General features: G+C 38.4%; 1 protein-coding gene across 2 annotated transcripts in view; it reads right to left on the bottom strand.

Annotated features, from left to right (window-relative positions):
* Positions 1-6,560, bottom strand: part of BRINP3 (BMP/retinoic acid inducible neural specific 3) — a gene marked incomplete at both ends in the record, with an annotated part of 210,890 nt that extends 204,330 nt beyond the window's left edge. The window contains one exon of one of the 2 annotated variants that reach the window (XM_082053365.1): positions 6,325-6,560. In XM_082053365.1, the coding sequence (XP_081909491.1) occupies positions 6,325-6,560 (236 nt within the window). The remainder of the gene's footprint in view (positions 1-6,324) is intronic. The other variant, XM_082053366.1, reaches the window with a different exon arrangement.
* Positions 6,561-13,714: the final 7,154 nt, after the last annotated feature.

Consider the following 13,714-nt stretch of genomic DNA (forward strand, 5'->3'; position numbering starts at 1 on the left):
GTCTTATTTTAAAGAGACAACGGCTCCGATGCTTCCAGTAGCAAATGTGCCCTTCCAAAGAATTGTCAGTGATGATGGATTCTAGAGTGTCGTCAAATGTATAGGAAATAACAGCACCAAGAAATGCTGTATCGTAATTTTGTTAGACTTTTGAAAGGTATGATAGCAGACATCTCTTTTCAGTTCTCGATTTTCCTAAATATTTGCATTAGACAAAATTGTTGAAGACATTTTATTAATTCTCAATGCCTTAAAATTCCCAAATTATCACTTTGAAGCAAACTTGGGAAGAGAACAAAGAAGTGTCATTCCAGACTGTACACTGGGCTAGAAAATTACAAGTCTGGGCATGTTGATGTGTCCATCCACAACAGAAACCCCCAGTTTTTCATTAGCACTGTCTGTCAGGAGTAAACATGTGAAGAAGTCCAGTGGTAGCTGTGGACTAAAATATGTCTATAGGGAATAAAAAATACAACTGAATTTAATGTTGTCTCTACTTGACTTCACACACAAGTGATAAAACATATTAGCGAGTGTTCCACCACAGTCTTCAGTCTTGCTCACTTTACCCTGTAGGTTCAGTTATCAGAGGATTCGGAACACATGAGAGGAACCCAGTACATCCTGACACAAAATAATCTTTAATTTTATAGCATTATTTTATATTCTTTTTATTTTTTGTTGTTCGTGGACAAACACAATCCCTTTAAAAACAACCTTCAAAGGAACATTTATTGAGCCACACAAATACTGTGCTCCACAGACTTGCTCAGTTCTGAGATTTTTTTTTTATTTTTTTTTTTTCCTTTTGCAGACTAGTATTCTACATTTGTCTGGGACACTTACCTCAAAGGGATATCAATAATTACTAAAACCTAGTCCGTTATCACAAGCACCACATCTTATAATCCCTTCCCCTATTCATAGGATGGATAAGGTTTTGTAACTTAATATGTCCCAGAACTATTTTACTCTAATAATTAGAAGTGTAAGTAGCCAGCTTAAATTTATTCATAGCCAGTTTATACCAATTTGGTTCTATGACAACGACGACTTTTGGTTTAAATAGTTCATCTCACTTTATGATATGAGGTCTTTTCCAACCCAGTTGATTCTGTGAGTCTGTGAATTGTATTGTCTTTCAGCTCTCTCTTTTTTTTTTTTTCCTTAATGTGAAAAACATTCCCACCTTAAAAAAAAAAAAGCTTAGCTCTTCTTCCTCTGATTTTTCGCATCTTTTTCGTATTTTAAATCATTTTGCTTGAACAAAACTACACAGTGTCCCTGAGGATATTTCCTCAGGACCTTGTTTGATAGCATGAATACTTCCCTATCTCTGTAGAAATTACCTCTTCTGATACAATGTAGATTCTTTACATAATTTCACAATCACTCTTTCCATCCCGGTAACCTCTCATCTTATTCTGCTTGGATTTAAATTTCTTTGTCTGGGTAGCTGATTTACATAAGAGGCACAGTACTCCCAGTGTGTATCAAATAACCAATTATAAACTCAGTTTTCCTTGCCAAAATATTTGCTGATATTAACTACAGGATCCACCTTCTATAAAATATTCACACGGCATTCCCACTAATTCAGAGGTTTTCAGCAGCCTTCCAGGTGCCTTCCTGGCACTTCTTCTCATAGATCAGTGGCAATGAAGGCCACCAAAAACTGTGGAAGTTATTAAATTTCCTGCAGGAGGACATTTCCTTTGAAGAATTATATGAAATATCACACTGCCACTTATTCAACACAACCAGCCCACTATTCCCAACTTATAACAACGTTGGTAACATTACCAGTTGCAATGGTTTAGTGTTCGGGAATACCTAGTACAAACATTATTGCATATATATTTGTTTCTTTCAGCTCTGTCCTGTAATGTTGGAAGCTCCTCTTCTTTGTGAGCTAACCACACTACAGAATAAGTTTCTTTGCCCATAGACATAACCCTTAATTTAATAGATTAAAATATGGGTGACTGTAGATTATTCTAGTGTTACCTTCCCGTCACTTATGCATTGGTTGCATTTATCACATGGTTGTTTTATGCCCTGAAGGCTAGATAGGGAGATAAGGGAAAGTGTAACTTCAATCTTTAAAAAACTTATTACAGTTAAGACGAGAAATTTGGCTTGGTTAATAAGCGTGCTCCTCAGTACCAATCTTTGGCTTCATCTGTCCAATTTATAACAGATTCATGGTCAGTTAAACACTTGTTTATGGTGACCAGGGCGTGTGGATACAAAGCAGTTGCTTTTTGTCTCATTGGCATACAAATATTTAGGAGGAAAACAGAAATGTTAGCACAGAGTCCATATAGCAATATTTCTTTCTTGTTTTAGTCTAAAAGTTGGACTCCATCTATTTTAAATGCAAACAGGTTATATAATTTAAGAACTGAAAAAAATAAGCCTACTGGACATTATGGAAAGCGATTGCCCTATATATTTCCATGAAACTAAACTTTAAAATCAGTTTGACTGCTGCCATGCAAATTACAGTAATAAAACAAGTAGCACAACATTGTTTTACTCAATAGCTGAGAAACAATGACCTTTCCATCAAGTTCCAAGTAATCTCATTTTAATATTCTTTGTTTGTTCTCTTTAATATGTGTTTTTCGACTTCTCTGTCTTGATTTTAATCATTCTATATCTTCCATGGGCCTGCAGTAAGCGACCTTGATCCTATTCAAATCAATGTCAAACAATGGTGCAGGATAAAGGGCTTAATCTCTGGCACTTCAGTATTTACAGAAATATGCATTACTTGATTTAACCAAAACCAGAATAACTTGTATCCTCTGCTTTTTAATATGATTTTGATTATGATAGGGAATGTTATTTTGAATTTTTTTTTTTTAAAAAAAGGGAAGATAGATTTAATTATTTTTTTCCTACATAATTACTGCCCCTCCTGAGATTGTCAGAGGAGAGAGAAAAATAGTGGGAATCAAAATAACATTCTAGTCGCTGCATAATCATTACATTGTAGGAAAACAAAAGTCATAAAATAGTCTTCTGTTGAAATCTCCCCTGACACATTTTAAAATACTACATGCAGTATGTGCAACTCATTGCTGGTTTTATGTTATTTTTACAGAGACCCTTTAATTGCTATTAATTGTAAACATCTAGTCCCAGTGTTAGGTTGGTCATCCTGAGTTAGCTCCCATGGACAGCAGTGTTAGGTTTTAGCAGAGAGATACCATGGGTCATCTTCTGTCTATGGCTTGGAGGCCATTGGGCTGGAGATACAGAACCTCAGGCTGGTTGGGTTTCGGGACCTCTGTAGATCCCCCAGTGCAACCCCCCTGCTCACGCAGGGTCACAGAGCAGATCACACAGGGGGGTCCAGGTGGTTTGAATGTCTCAGAGAAGGAGACTCCACACCCGCTCTGGGCAGCCTGGGCCAGGCTCTGGCACCTCCCAGCAAACAAGTTTCTGCTCATGTTCAGATGCAGCCTCCTGTGTTTCAGTCTGTGTCCATTGCACCCCCCATGGCAACAGGGCTGCTGCTCATTACCATCCCACCAGTTCTTTTGGAGTCAACTCCTTGCCCAAAGAGAGACACACCTCTATGTGCTCTGCACCTACTTGACACATTTGTACCATTAAAAAAAAAAAAAATAAGATGTCTTCAGGCTTTTTCTGTCTTACCCCACTGCGCTACCCTGTTTCCCCGAAAATAAGACCTACTCCAAAAATAAAGCCTAGCATGATTTTTTCAGGATTTTTGAGGATGTTCAAAATATAAGCCCCACTCCAGAAATAAGCCCCAGCTACAGGTCATTAAAAAAGTCAATTTAAATAGCATCCAGGGACGTATATATGTAAAAAAGTAAGCATCTTTTGGAGCAAAAATTAGTACTGCCCCTATGTTATTTTTGGGGAGACAGGGTACCAGCATCCTACCAGAAAGGATTTGAAACAGGACACAATCTTCCGGAGTCTCACCCTATACATTTCACTCATCCTCAGCCCTGTGGTTTTTGACCTGGCGTGGATGTTAAAATGAAGGGGCACCACTCTCCTTCCCCTTTACTCTTAAGATGTCAGGTCTCAGCTGCAGGTTTTAAGGCCTGAAATGAAGAGCAAAGGGAAAGGAGCCCCTCCTGTCAGCACTCTTTGGAGTTATTTTCTTTCTTGTCCATATGATTCAGCTGAGTCAATGCAGACCTGTGTTTTCCCCTTCCTTACCTCTCCACTTGAATCAGGACTGTGTCCCTGAGGGATCGTTTTCATTAGGGAAAAGATAGGTGAGGGAATGAACAGACCTAATTCAGATCCTTCAGCCTGGGAAACCTCATAGAAAAGCAACAGGGATTAAATTTACAGTGTGTGGTTCATAGCAAGGTCACCATGTTCTGCACCACTTGCTAATCGGAACATATTTTACAAGGAAACTTTGCAGTAAGGTTTGTGTTTGGAGGGCTAAATCCAAAAATGCAGCTTTTCTTTTGATTCAGGTAGCTCTTTTGGCTTCACAGCTCATTTCTTGAAGGGAATAGGCAGAGAATAGACATAAACACAAGAGACGCTTTCTCTGGGCTTCTGTAAATTAAAGTCAATTGAAAGCTATGCGCAACCCCCCAAAAATATTAATAATATGATTACAGATCTATAAAACTTAACAATGTTTCTGTAATGATGGCTGAGAGGAGAAAAATTCTCAAAGACCTGATTGAAAGAGCTGAAATGAAATACAGTTCCATCTTTCATGTTTTTAGCAAGATAATTTTGGTTCAGTGTTGACTAATACAGAATAATAGGAATAAAATATGCTGCCTCAGTCTCTGCATTATTGGCTTTACATTATTGGTCCTGACAGCTGGCTTTTAAAGTGCCGTAAATATTGAGCAATGCCATTATGTTAAGACAAGCCACTTCATCAAGCATATTTCCAAATCACACTTTATTTTCAAAATGTGTTTAATTTATCTATATATGGCAAAGGAATCCACTGCAAAATTGACCTGCAACAGAGTGCCCTCTACTGCATGTATTTAGGAAAGGAAAATAAAGCAAGTTCTTGAAAAATAAAATCTTGACAGACTGAGAGCAGCAGATTTGACACAAGCCACTGGACATTGAACTAAATACAATATACATATAGGCGTATGTTACTCTTACCTTCTTCTAAAGAGCTGGATACCACTGGAGAATAATAGTTTAAAATAGGTATGAAATCGGTACAAACTGTTTCATGGTTCTAAATGAAATCACTGTATGTCTTTTCCATACTAATATGGTCTATGTTTATAGGTTGGAGAGTTATTAGGTAAGTTAAAAATCTGTCCTTTATTGCCCTGCTGCCACCCTTTTCTCTTTGCTGCTGGGAGGCAACTATAACAATATGAAGTGCAAAAGTCTTTCTACTTATAGATTTGTTTTCTCAGTCCTTAATCTCTCATGCTCCCTCATTTCTGCCCATCTTTCTATTTGCTGCGAGGTCACTACTATTAAACTCAACTCTCCTTTTCATTCCTATGTCCTTGATAAACTGATTTGATGTAACTGAGTTATACCTCTTGTAAATGATTAAGAAGACATTTCACCAGTGCTGTTCCAAAAGAGTAAAAACTGACAGGTGACAAATGCATCACGAAAGCAATTTTACAGCAAGGCACAAATGCTCAAGCAGACCTATACTTTTGAAGCCTTCCCTTTTTTTCTTTTCTCAAACTAAACTGGGCCAGCCCAAAGCTGAGTTTTTTGATCAAACAAACACCTGCAGCTTCTGTGAAAGTTCAGTGGTTCTTGTTGGTCAGTCCCTCAAGGATAAGAAAACTGCTTCTAAAAACACTGGTACAAACTAACATTAAACATCTTGAATCACATTTGAAATGCCCTGATTTGTACAATGAAGTCCATGCTTTGTCAGCAGTATCTGTGTAACCACAATTTTATCCTTAAAGTCTCAGCTTATGCCTTGACGAGCCACACTGAAAGCAATTGATCTGGATCTTGCTGCACAGTCAAAGGTGTTCCATGTTAGCCCTCTGCAACCAAAAATGGTGTTTGAATACCTTACAACATCTTTGAGTGTGTCACTAGGGCAGAGGAGGTAGTAAACAATTGTTTCCAAAGCAACATAATCAGTTACCAAAAATTCTTTAAACAAAATAGAAACAACACAAACAGGCATTTCCATAGTACACAGTGCATATACAACCTTGCATATATTTCAGCAATTAATTTTTTTACTATGGATTTTTTTCCCACATCTGAAACTTTCCTTTAAGGAAACCCTTGTTGATAAGTTACAGCTTCTAAGGATGATATATCTGTAATTGCTTTCCCTTTGCTTCATACCTGTAAATCTTGTATCTTGTGCTAAATCCCTGTCGACTTCTGTCCACAAAATCTGTGTATTCCTGTGAGCGATGGAAGGGTCCCTTATCAGAGAGGAGCCAGTCGAAGGGGCTTGTGGCATGCTGATCCGAAACAGCAGCAACTGCTAAAACCCAGCAATGAAGACTCAGTGCTATCCACTCCCATAGAGCCATCAGAGAGAACAATTCAGCACCAGCACTGCATCGCCATATCATGCTTCCACTGGGGACTTAGAGCCTTCATTCTCTTAGCTTTCCCTCAACACCTAGACAAAATACACAGTCAATTAGATAAGCACACACTAGGCATCCCTTGGAAGTAGAAACAAGTTTCCTTTCTTTCAGCTTAAAGAGATAGTGGCCTCTACTTTATTACATTTTACATTAGCATAAACCCCACTAGGCTAGTTAACAGTGGAGTGTTTCAGTACTTCAAATGCTGTGAAACTAATGTCTTCATTAACATCATCAGTGATAATATTTACTGTTGAAGGGAAACCTTCACAAATTATCAGGGGAGGGATTGTTAGGGGTTTTTCCAACAATGTTAGTCATTAATGAAAAATATGCAACACAAGAATTATTGCCTGTTAGCATCAGTACAAAATCATTCAGCAGTGTCTATGCATAAGGGCGCAGTTCAGATATTGGACAGATGAGATTCAGAAGACCCAAATTGCTTTCTTTTTTATGTCCTTGAAAAAGTCACTGAATGGCTTGTCTTCACCACAAACATAGTTAACAGACATGCTATTCTGTTCAAACTACCCGAGCTGGACAGAGTGACTACATTGATCGATGGCACTGGAGCTACCCACCGTGATGAGTTCAATGGGTTATTCAAGCTCCAGACGCTGCAATTTTCAGTATCCCTAACAGCAGCACTTGACTTTCAGTCCAATTCACTCCAATCCAATGGATCAGCCCAGAAACAGTATTTTAATAGAGCCTAAACAGTTGTTTGGGTGCCAAATAAAAAAATCAGCTATTAGCCATAGCTTCATGTAGGAATGTAGTGAAGACAAGCCACAGTTTCTCTCTATACCTCAGTTCCATGGCTGTGAAAGGGGATAATGATTCTATATCCTGCTCAGGTTTTGTAAAAACATCTATGCAAGAGCATGAAGTTCTCAGAAATACTGAAATGACGAAGGTCCTAAATATATAGAAACCATCAGTTCTAGTTTTCAATGTCAAGTAAAACAACACAGAATTAGTTAAAAAATATTAATACGAGAGCTTTCATTTTGCTAGCTGATGAGTTTACAAGGAAAAACATTTTTTAATTCACATTCACTCAAACCAGCACTCATTATTTCATTTTTACAGTGCCCCTTGCTATGACTTTTCACTTGGTGAGAATTTTTTTTTTTTAACCATCAATAATTTAATTTGTAAGTGTACCCTAAATGAAGGATGTTTCCAATACAACAGTTCTGCAACTGCATACTCTGTGCCACTCATCCATTATAATGGAAATGGTGTAGCTGAATAAATATGCTCCATGCGGATATTCAAGACATTAATATTCTGAAGAGTCTTTTCTATAGATTATAAACATATCAGTTGCAGGAAGTTAACTGCCTCCAGAAGAACATGGAAGTTCATATGAACCAACAGAAATTTACAGTCTGAGAATATAATAATCTGTCTATACAACCAGAGAAATAGTCAAGGTCTACTGTCTTCTTAGGCACAAATGTAATTGTTTCTAACATGATCTGGAGCTGATCCTGCAATCAATAAATGTGTAAGTACACTCACTGAAAAAAAAAGTCATATTCATGTATTTCATGCTGAGCATATGCCAAAGCACTGAGTTGTAACCATAAATGGTTACAATGACACAGTAGTTTATGATCATAAAACACAGATTGCATTAATTTTATAAATCCCTCTGAAATGGGATTCCAGGAGTTCTCTAAAAGAGCTCTCTAAATTTTATTTATACTCTCAAGCAATCATTTAAATGCAAAAAGCCTACAGACCTGGATACACCGTCTGAACTTTGAGTATTGTCTCCCTAGATTGGTAATTTCTTTCTGTCACAGGTTGAAGGTCATGTATGTGAGGTTACGTTATTGTGTAAGCATCATCACATAATATGAAAAAGCATGCACGGATCTGAAGCAAAACTGAAAAAGTGATAGATTGCCCTCCTGACCCACAAAAGTCATTATTATCATTTGGTTGCCATTTGCTGTCAAAAATTAGCTCGGCGTAAATGAAGAAGATGTGTCAGTCACTTCTCAACAAGCCAGACCAGCTTTTGCATCATGGCAGCATGAAAACCCACAAATACTTCTGTCTCTCTTCTTCTTACCAATCAGGCAAAAAACAAACAAAACAAAACAAAAAAACCCCACAAACAACGAACAACTATTGCACAACATACTCGTTCACTTCCATCATTGTTTTCATGGACTAGGAAGACCCTGGGTGTAATTTCTTGATACTACCTGAAGCCACAAAGACCATAATGAGAATCTAAATTTTCATACTTACTTCAGTTATAAAATTGCTAGCTAAGAAATAAGCTTCTATTTTTCCTAAATTATCTTTTCTATTGAAAATATAATTTAATTGTTTAAATTACAAGAGGTAGTTTACTTTTTGGATACTTATTAACACTAAAGGGTTTCAGGCCATTAAACTGCAATGATGACTAATTGAGTCCCTTTTGAATACAAAATGATATTAGAATTGGAAAATTAATTACTTTGAACATGTAGCATCTTCCTAAAACTAGACCAAACAAGCACTAGAAAAGCACCAGTGAAGAGCCCTGCTCTGCACTTGCCTTAGTGCACCATGGCATGTCAGACATTAACCACCGGCAAAACACCTTCAGAGAACCTGCATAGTTACAGAAGAAAATAATCACCTTGTTTTAAAGATATATGAAGGTATTTTCCAAAAGAGTATGAATATATGGCTAGACCTTAAGGAGAGTATAGCAATGTGTGCATTTCTAACTGATGCTTGTCCACTTGTCTGTATTGTCCAGCCATTGTAGAATCAGTCTGCATAGCATTAATTCTCATAACACCCTTGAGAACTGACCTTTCACCTTGATTTAACAAACAAGGAACCGAAGCATGAAAAGACCAAGGCTAAGATATTTTTAAGCTGTTAGAGGGATTTAAATATGTATTTCATATTAAAAATAATTTAGAGAATTCCAGCCTAAGGAATTTTCCTAAGCTTACAATGTGAAAAATATTACAAAATTTTAAATACTCAAGCTCTCTAATGAATGCTCATGCCCTAATAACATTTTTCAAATACTGCTATAGTCATGCAGAACATAGGTTGTAGTTACAACAGCCATCACGGAATGCCAGGGAGGAACAATCTGAATTAAATTCAAATTTAAAGCACCTGCTGTTTTCAGGGTGGGATGTGAGAATTGAAAAGTAAATGAACACCTGTTAAGTAACAGAGCTGGTGGATTTCTCAGTGGAGAAGACTCTCTGTAGAGAAGACATCTTCAAACAAAATTGTTGTGTCAGAACTCTGCCTCTTTGAAGTGCTACCTTAGAGGGCAATTATCAGGTACAGATGAGCAGCACAATTACTTTGTTATCCCCAGGGTTTCACCCAGCTACCACTTGCAAATGTTAATACATTTTTGGTCCTTCCTCTTCTAAATTCAGAGGTGATAGTGAGTTCAGAATCATAGTGGGCTAGAATCTTCTTTGTTAGAACTCTATTGTCTCCTCGCTGGCACTGACAAAGAACAAATTCCACTCAGCATCTTCTGAAAGTACCATAGCTAAGTCCTAGCTTCCGTGAACACGCAAAGGGTTTTGAAGACTGGTAAACCCATGCATTTACATCATCTGAGAATACAGCACTGGCAAGAGTAAAACCAACATTGCAGCCACTGTGACAAATTCCATGAAGCTTCAGCTGTGAACAAGAAGGCAGAGGTCTGCAGTATTTCCTTTGTAATCCTATCATTGGGCAAATCCCACCAAACTCAGTCCTTCTCTTTTTGGGTAAATAAATTTTTCCAACTTTAGGAATGGTATATAATTATGTATGGGTAGGTTATGAACTCACTAAGCTACTGTACCTAAAATAGTGCAAACTAAAGTGTCTGCGGGTTGAGCTGTCTTGCTTACAGAATCTTAATTGATAAATCATGGATAGTAAGATATACAGAGCAATATAAGGCCAGCCCAGACGTGTGGACAGCAATGTTCAAGGAAAAGCAAATCAATAAGTTTAAATCCTTCCTAAAATGGTAATAGTATAAAATTTTCTCTAAAAGAAAAAATAAATTTAAAAAATCTGTGGTAATCTCAGAGTGTACAACTTTTTTTTGTTTTTAATCCTAAGAGTTGAGAGTCATGTGTAAATCAGATGTGCTAATATACAGAAGAGATTTAGAGAGCAGTGTAGGGGAAAGGGACCTGGGGGTCCTGGTGGACAACAGGGTGACCATGAGCCAGCACTCGGCCCTTGTGGCCAGGAAGCCAATGGCATCCTGGGGTGTATTAGAAGGAGGGTGGTTAGTAGATCGAGAGAGGTCCTCCTTCCCCTCTACTCTGCCCTGGTGAGACCACACCTGGAATATTGTGTCCAGTTCTGGGCCCCTCAGTTCAAGAAGGACAGGGAACTGCTGGAGAGGGTCCAGCGTAGAGCAACAAAGATGGTTAAGGGAGTGGACCACCTCCCTTATGAAGAAAGGCTGAGGGAGCTGGGTCTCTTTAGTTTGGAGAAGAGGAGACTGAGGGGTGACCTTATTAATGTTTATAAATATATAAAGGGTGAGTGCCCTTTATATGGAGGATGGAGTCAGGCTCTTCTCGGTGGCAAACAATGATAGGACAAGGGGTAATGGGATCAAGCTGGAACACAAAAGGTTCCACTTAAATTTGAGAAAAACCTTCTTCTCAGTGAGGGTGACAGACACTGGAACAGGCTCCCCAGGGAGGTTGTGGAGTCTCCTTCTCTGGAGACGTTCAAAACCCACCTGGACATGTTCCTGTGCGACCTCACCTGGGCGTTCCTGCTCCAGCAGGGGAATTGGACTGGATGATCTTTTGAGGTCCCTTCCAATCCCAAACATACTGTGATACTGTGATACTGTGATTTAGCTACTAAATGGATCGCTACTGGTCCACTAGTGGAGTAACGTTTTATAGAAGAGTCAATAAAGCTAATGCTAGGCATCATCAATAGCTTTTGTGGGCCACACTTGCTGTTCTCAACAATCAAAATAAAATAACTGTACAATAAATGTACAGACACTTTTAATAAGGTAAGGTTGCTTTTTTTTTTTCCAATATTTTTTTCTACTATGCATGTTGGGGAGGTGCTGTGGCCTTGCTCTGAGACGCTGTCTCCTGTTCCACACAAGCAATGTCCTTGCAATCCTTGTTGGCATCCAGCAACGAGCACAGCCTTGCCTCTGTCAATCCCCTTCTCTTTGCGTCTCACAGAGATCTCCTTCTGACAGCACCAGGACCTCTCTGAAGCTCTTTGGGATTTATGCTCACTAGAATTCCACAAAAATGCTGAAACACCCCCAGAAAGCCTCCCACTGAAAGTCAAGAATCTTTTATACTGAAGTGGGATTCTCCTGGCTGCAAGTTCCCATCACAATGAAATAAAAATTTGAGATTGTTATTCTCAGATACATCCTTTCAAAGGAAAGTAATAAGCAACTTATCAGGAAACATTATGTTCATGTCCCCCCAGGAGTTAGAAACCTTAATATCTCTAAGATGGTGGGGTTTTGTGCAAAACACAAAGCCTAGTTTTCTTTGAACTAATGAATAACTAGTAAGTATATATTCCTTTAAAAACAAACAAAGGAAAAAAACCCTAAGAACAGATTGAGGGACACACAACCAATTCTGTTTGTAGGCAGTTAGATTTCAGTAACATCATAATTTTATAGTCTATGAGGTTTTTGGCACTCCATCCCTCCATTCATTTATCAGCTGTAGGGATCTCAAAGTTACTGCTTTTGATGAAGTGTGATACTAGATGTAACAGGGTACATTTGGTATTTCTTTTAGATTGCACACCATGGAAAACAGGAATGAAGTGAATTCTTTATTTTCTAATGATTACACAAAATTCCCAGGCAAACTCCCGGTGACCTCAACTTTGAATCAATAACAAGAAGCAACATTTTGTTCACTGCAGCTGGATTGAAAGCAGTTTAAGCTCATAGAAGGAAACATAAGTCAGAACTATTTTTTTCAGAGATATTTTGTCACTGACAAATGGAAGAACATTTTGCATAAAGAATAAAGCAACCATCTGAGTCTCAGAAATAACTTTTATCTGCTATAAGACCTTGGGTTTATCACTTTAGGTCCCTTTGCTTCCACTTCCTCATCTGAAGTGTGATAATCACCTTGTCCCCCTTTGTCAAGCATGACAGGACCTACACATAAGAACCCTGTGTTATAATCAGTGATTTTTTTTTTTCCAAAAATCAATTTTTCTCATGTTAACAACTTTAAATGAATGAGACCTGGGGAGGTGCCTGTCCTTGAAATTCTCACACAGTCCAGTGTAAATGAAACAGTCATGGAGCTGATCACATACTGGGTAAGAAAAGAGCAGAAAGTGCTGCCATCAGGATCAGTTAAAGAAGAGGAGGGTATAGCAGAGAGCACAAGGGCATCTCACTTTTGCTCTGCACTGCTCTCAGCCACCACATGGATTCTGTCCTGCAAAAGGAAGATACTCAAATCCACAGAATAAGCTCTCCCAAGCTGAACTTAATGAAGGACAGCAAAAGGACTGTGGTACTGAGGTGGACTGTTCTGTTCTGTCCTGTCCTCAGAGGCAGCTGTTTGACAGTGATCAGCTTTCACGGATTTTGAGAACCACAAGAAGCCTGGTGCAGTAACAAAAGAGCCAACATGTATGTTTGTTAGAACAAAGACACAGAACAGGGGTTTTGGGAGTTAAAGGATGGAGAGCTCTCCCTGCACCAAATACGATACTCATGAGCTGCAGGGTACAGCTTGTGCCATTATGCAAGAAGGAGAAGGCATCTGGATAGACAGAATGTATTTGTCAACAGTTGATTTTCAGTGAGAGGGATTAAATCAACTTGTTCTCTGTTATTCATTGTGAGCTACAATAAGTCCTGACCTAGGAACTGTCTTCAGCAGAGACTCAAAATCTGATATGTTGGCAAGTCTGAAAGGAAAAAATAATTCTATGTCTAACATCCTTAGCTGAGTTTTACGTTCCAGGCTTAAAAATAAGTGAGGTCCTGGTATCTGCTTTGACTATGTGCATACTAAAGCAACATCTTTTCTTTATTTGAATAGAGCTTCTTCCACTGCTGGATTTCAGCTTTCTTCTCTCCCCTCTATGTTACACATGGGCAAGAC

Source organism: Streptopelia decaocto, assembly GCF_964273445.1.
Source record: "Streptopelia decaocto genome assembly, chromosome: 5".
Lineage (NCBI taxonomy): Eukaryota > Metazoa > Chordata > Aves > Columbiformes > Columbidae > Streptopelia > Streptopelia decaocto.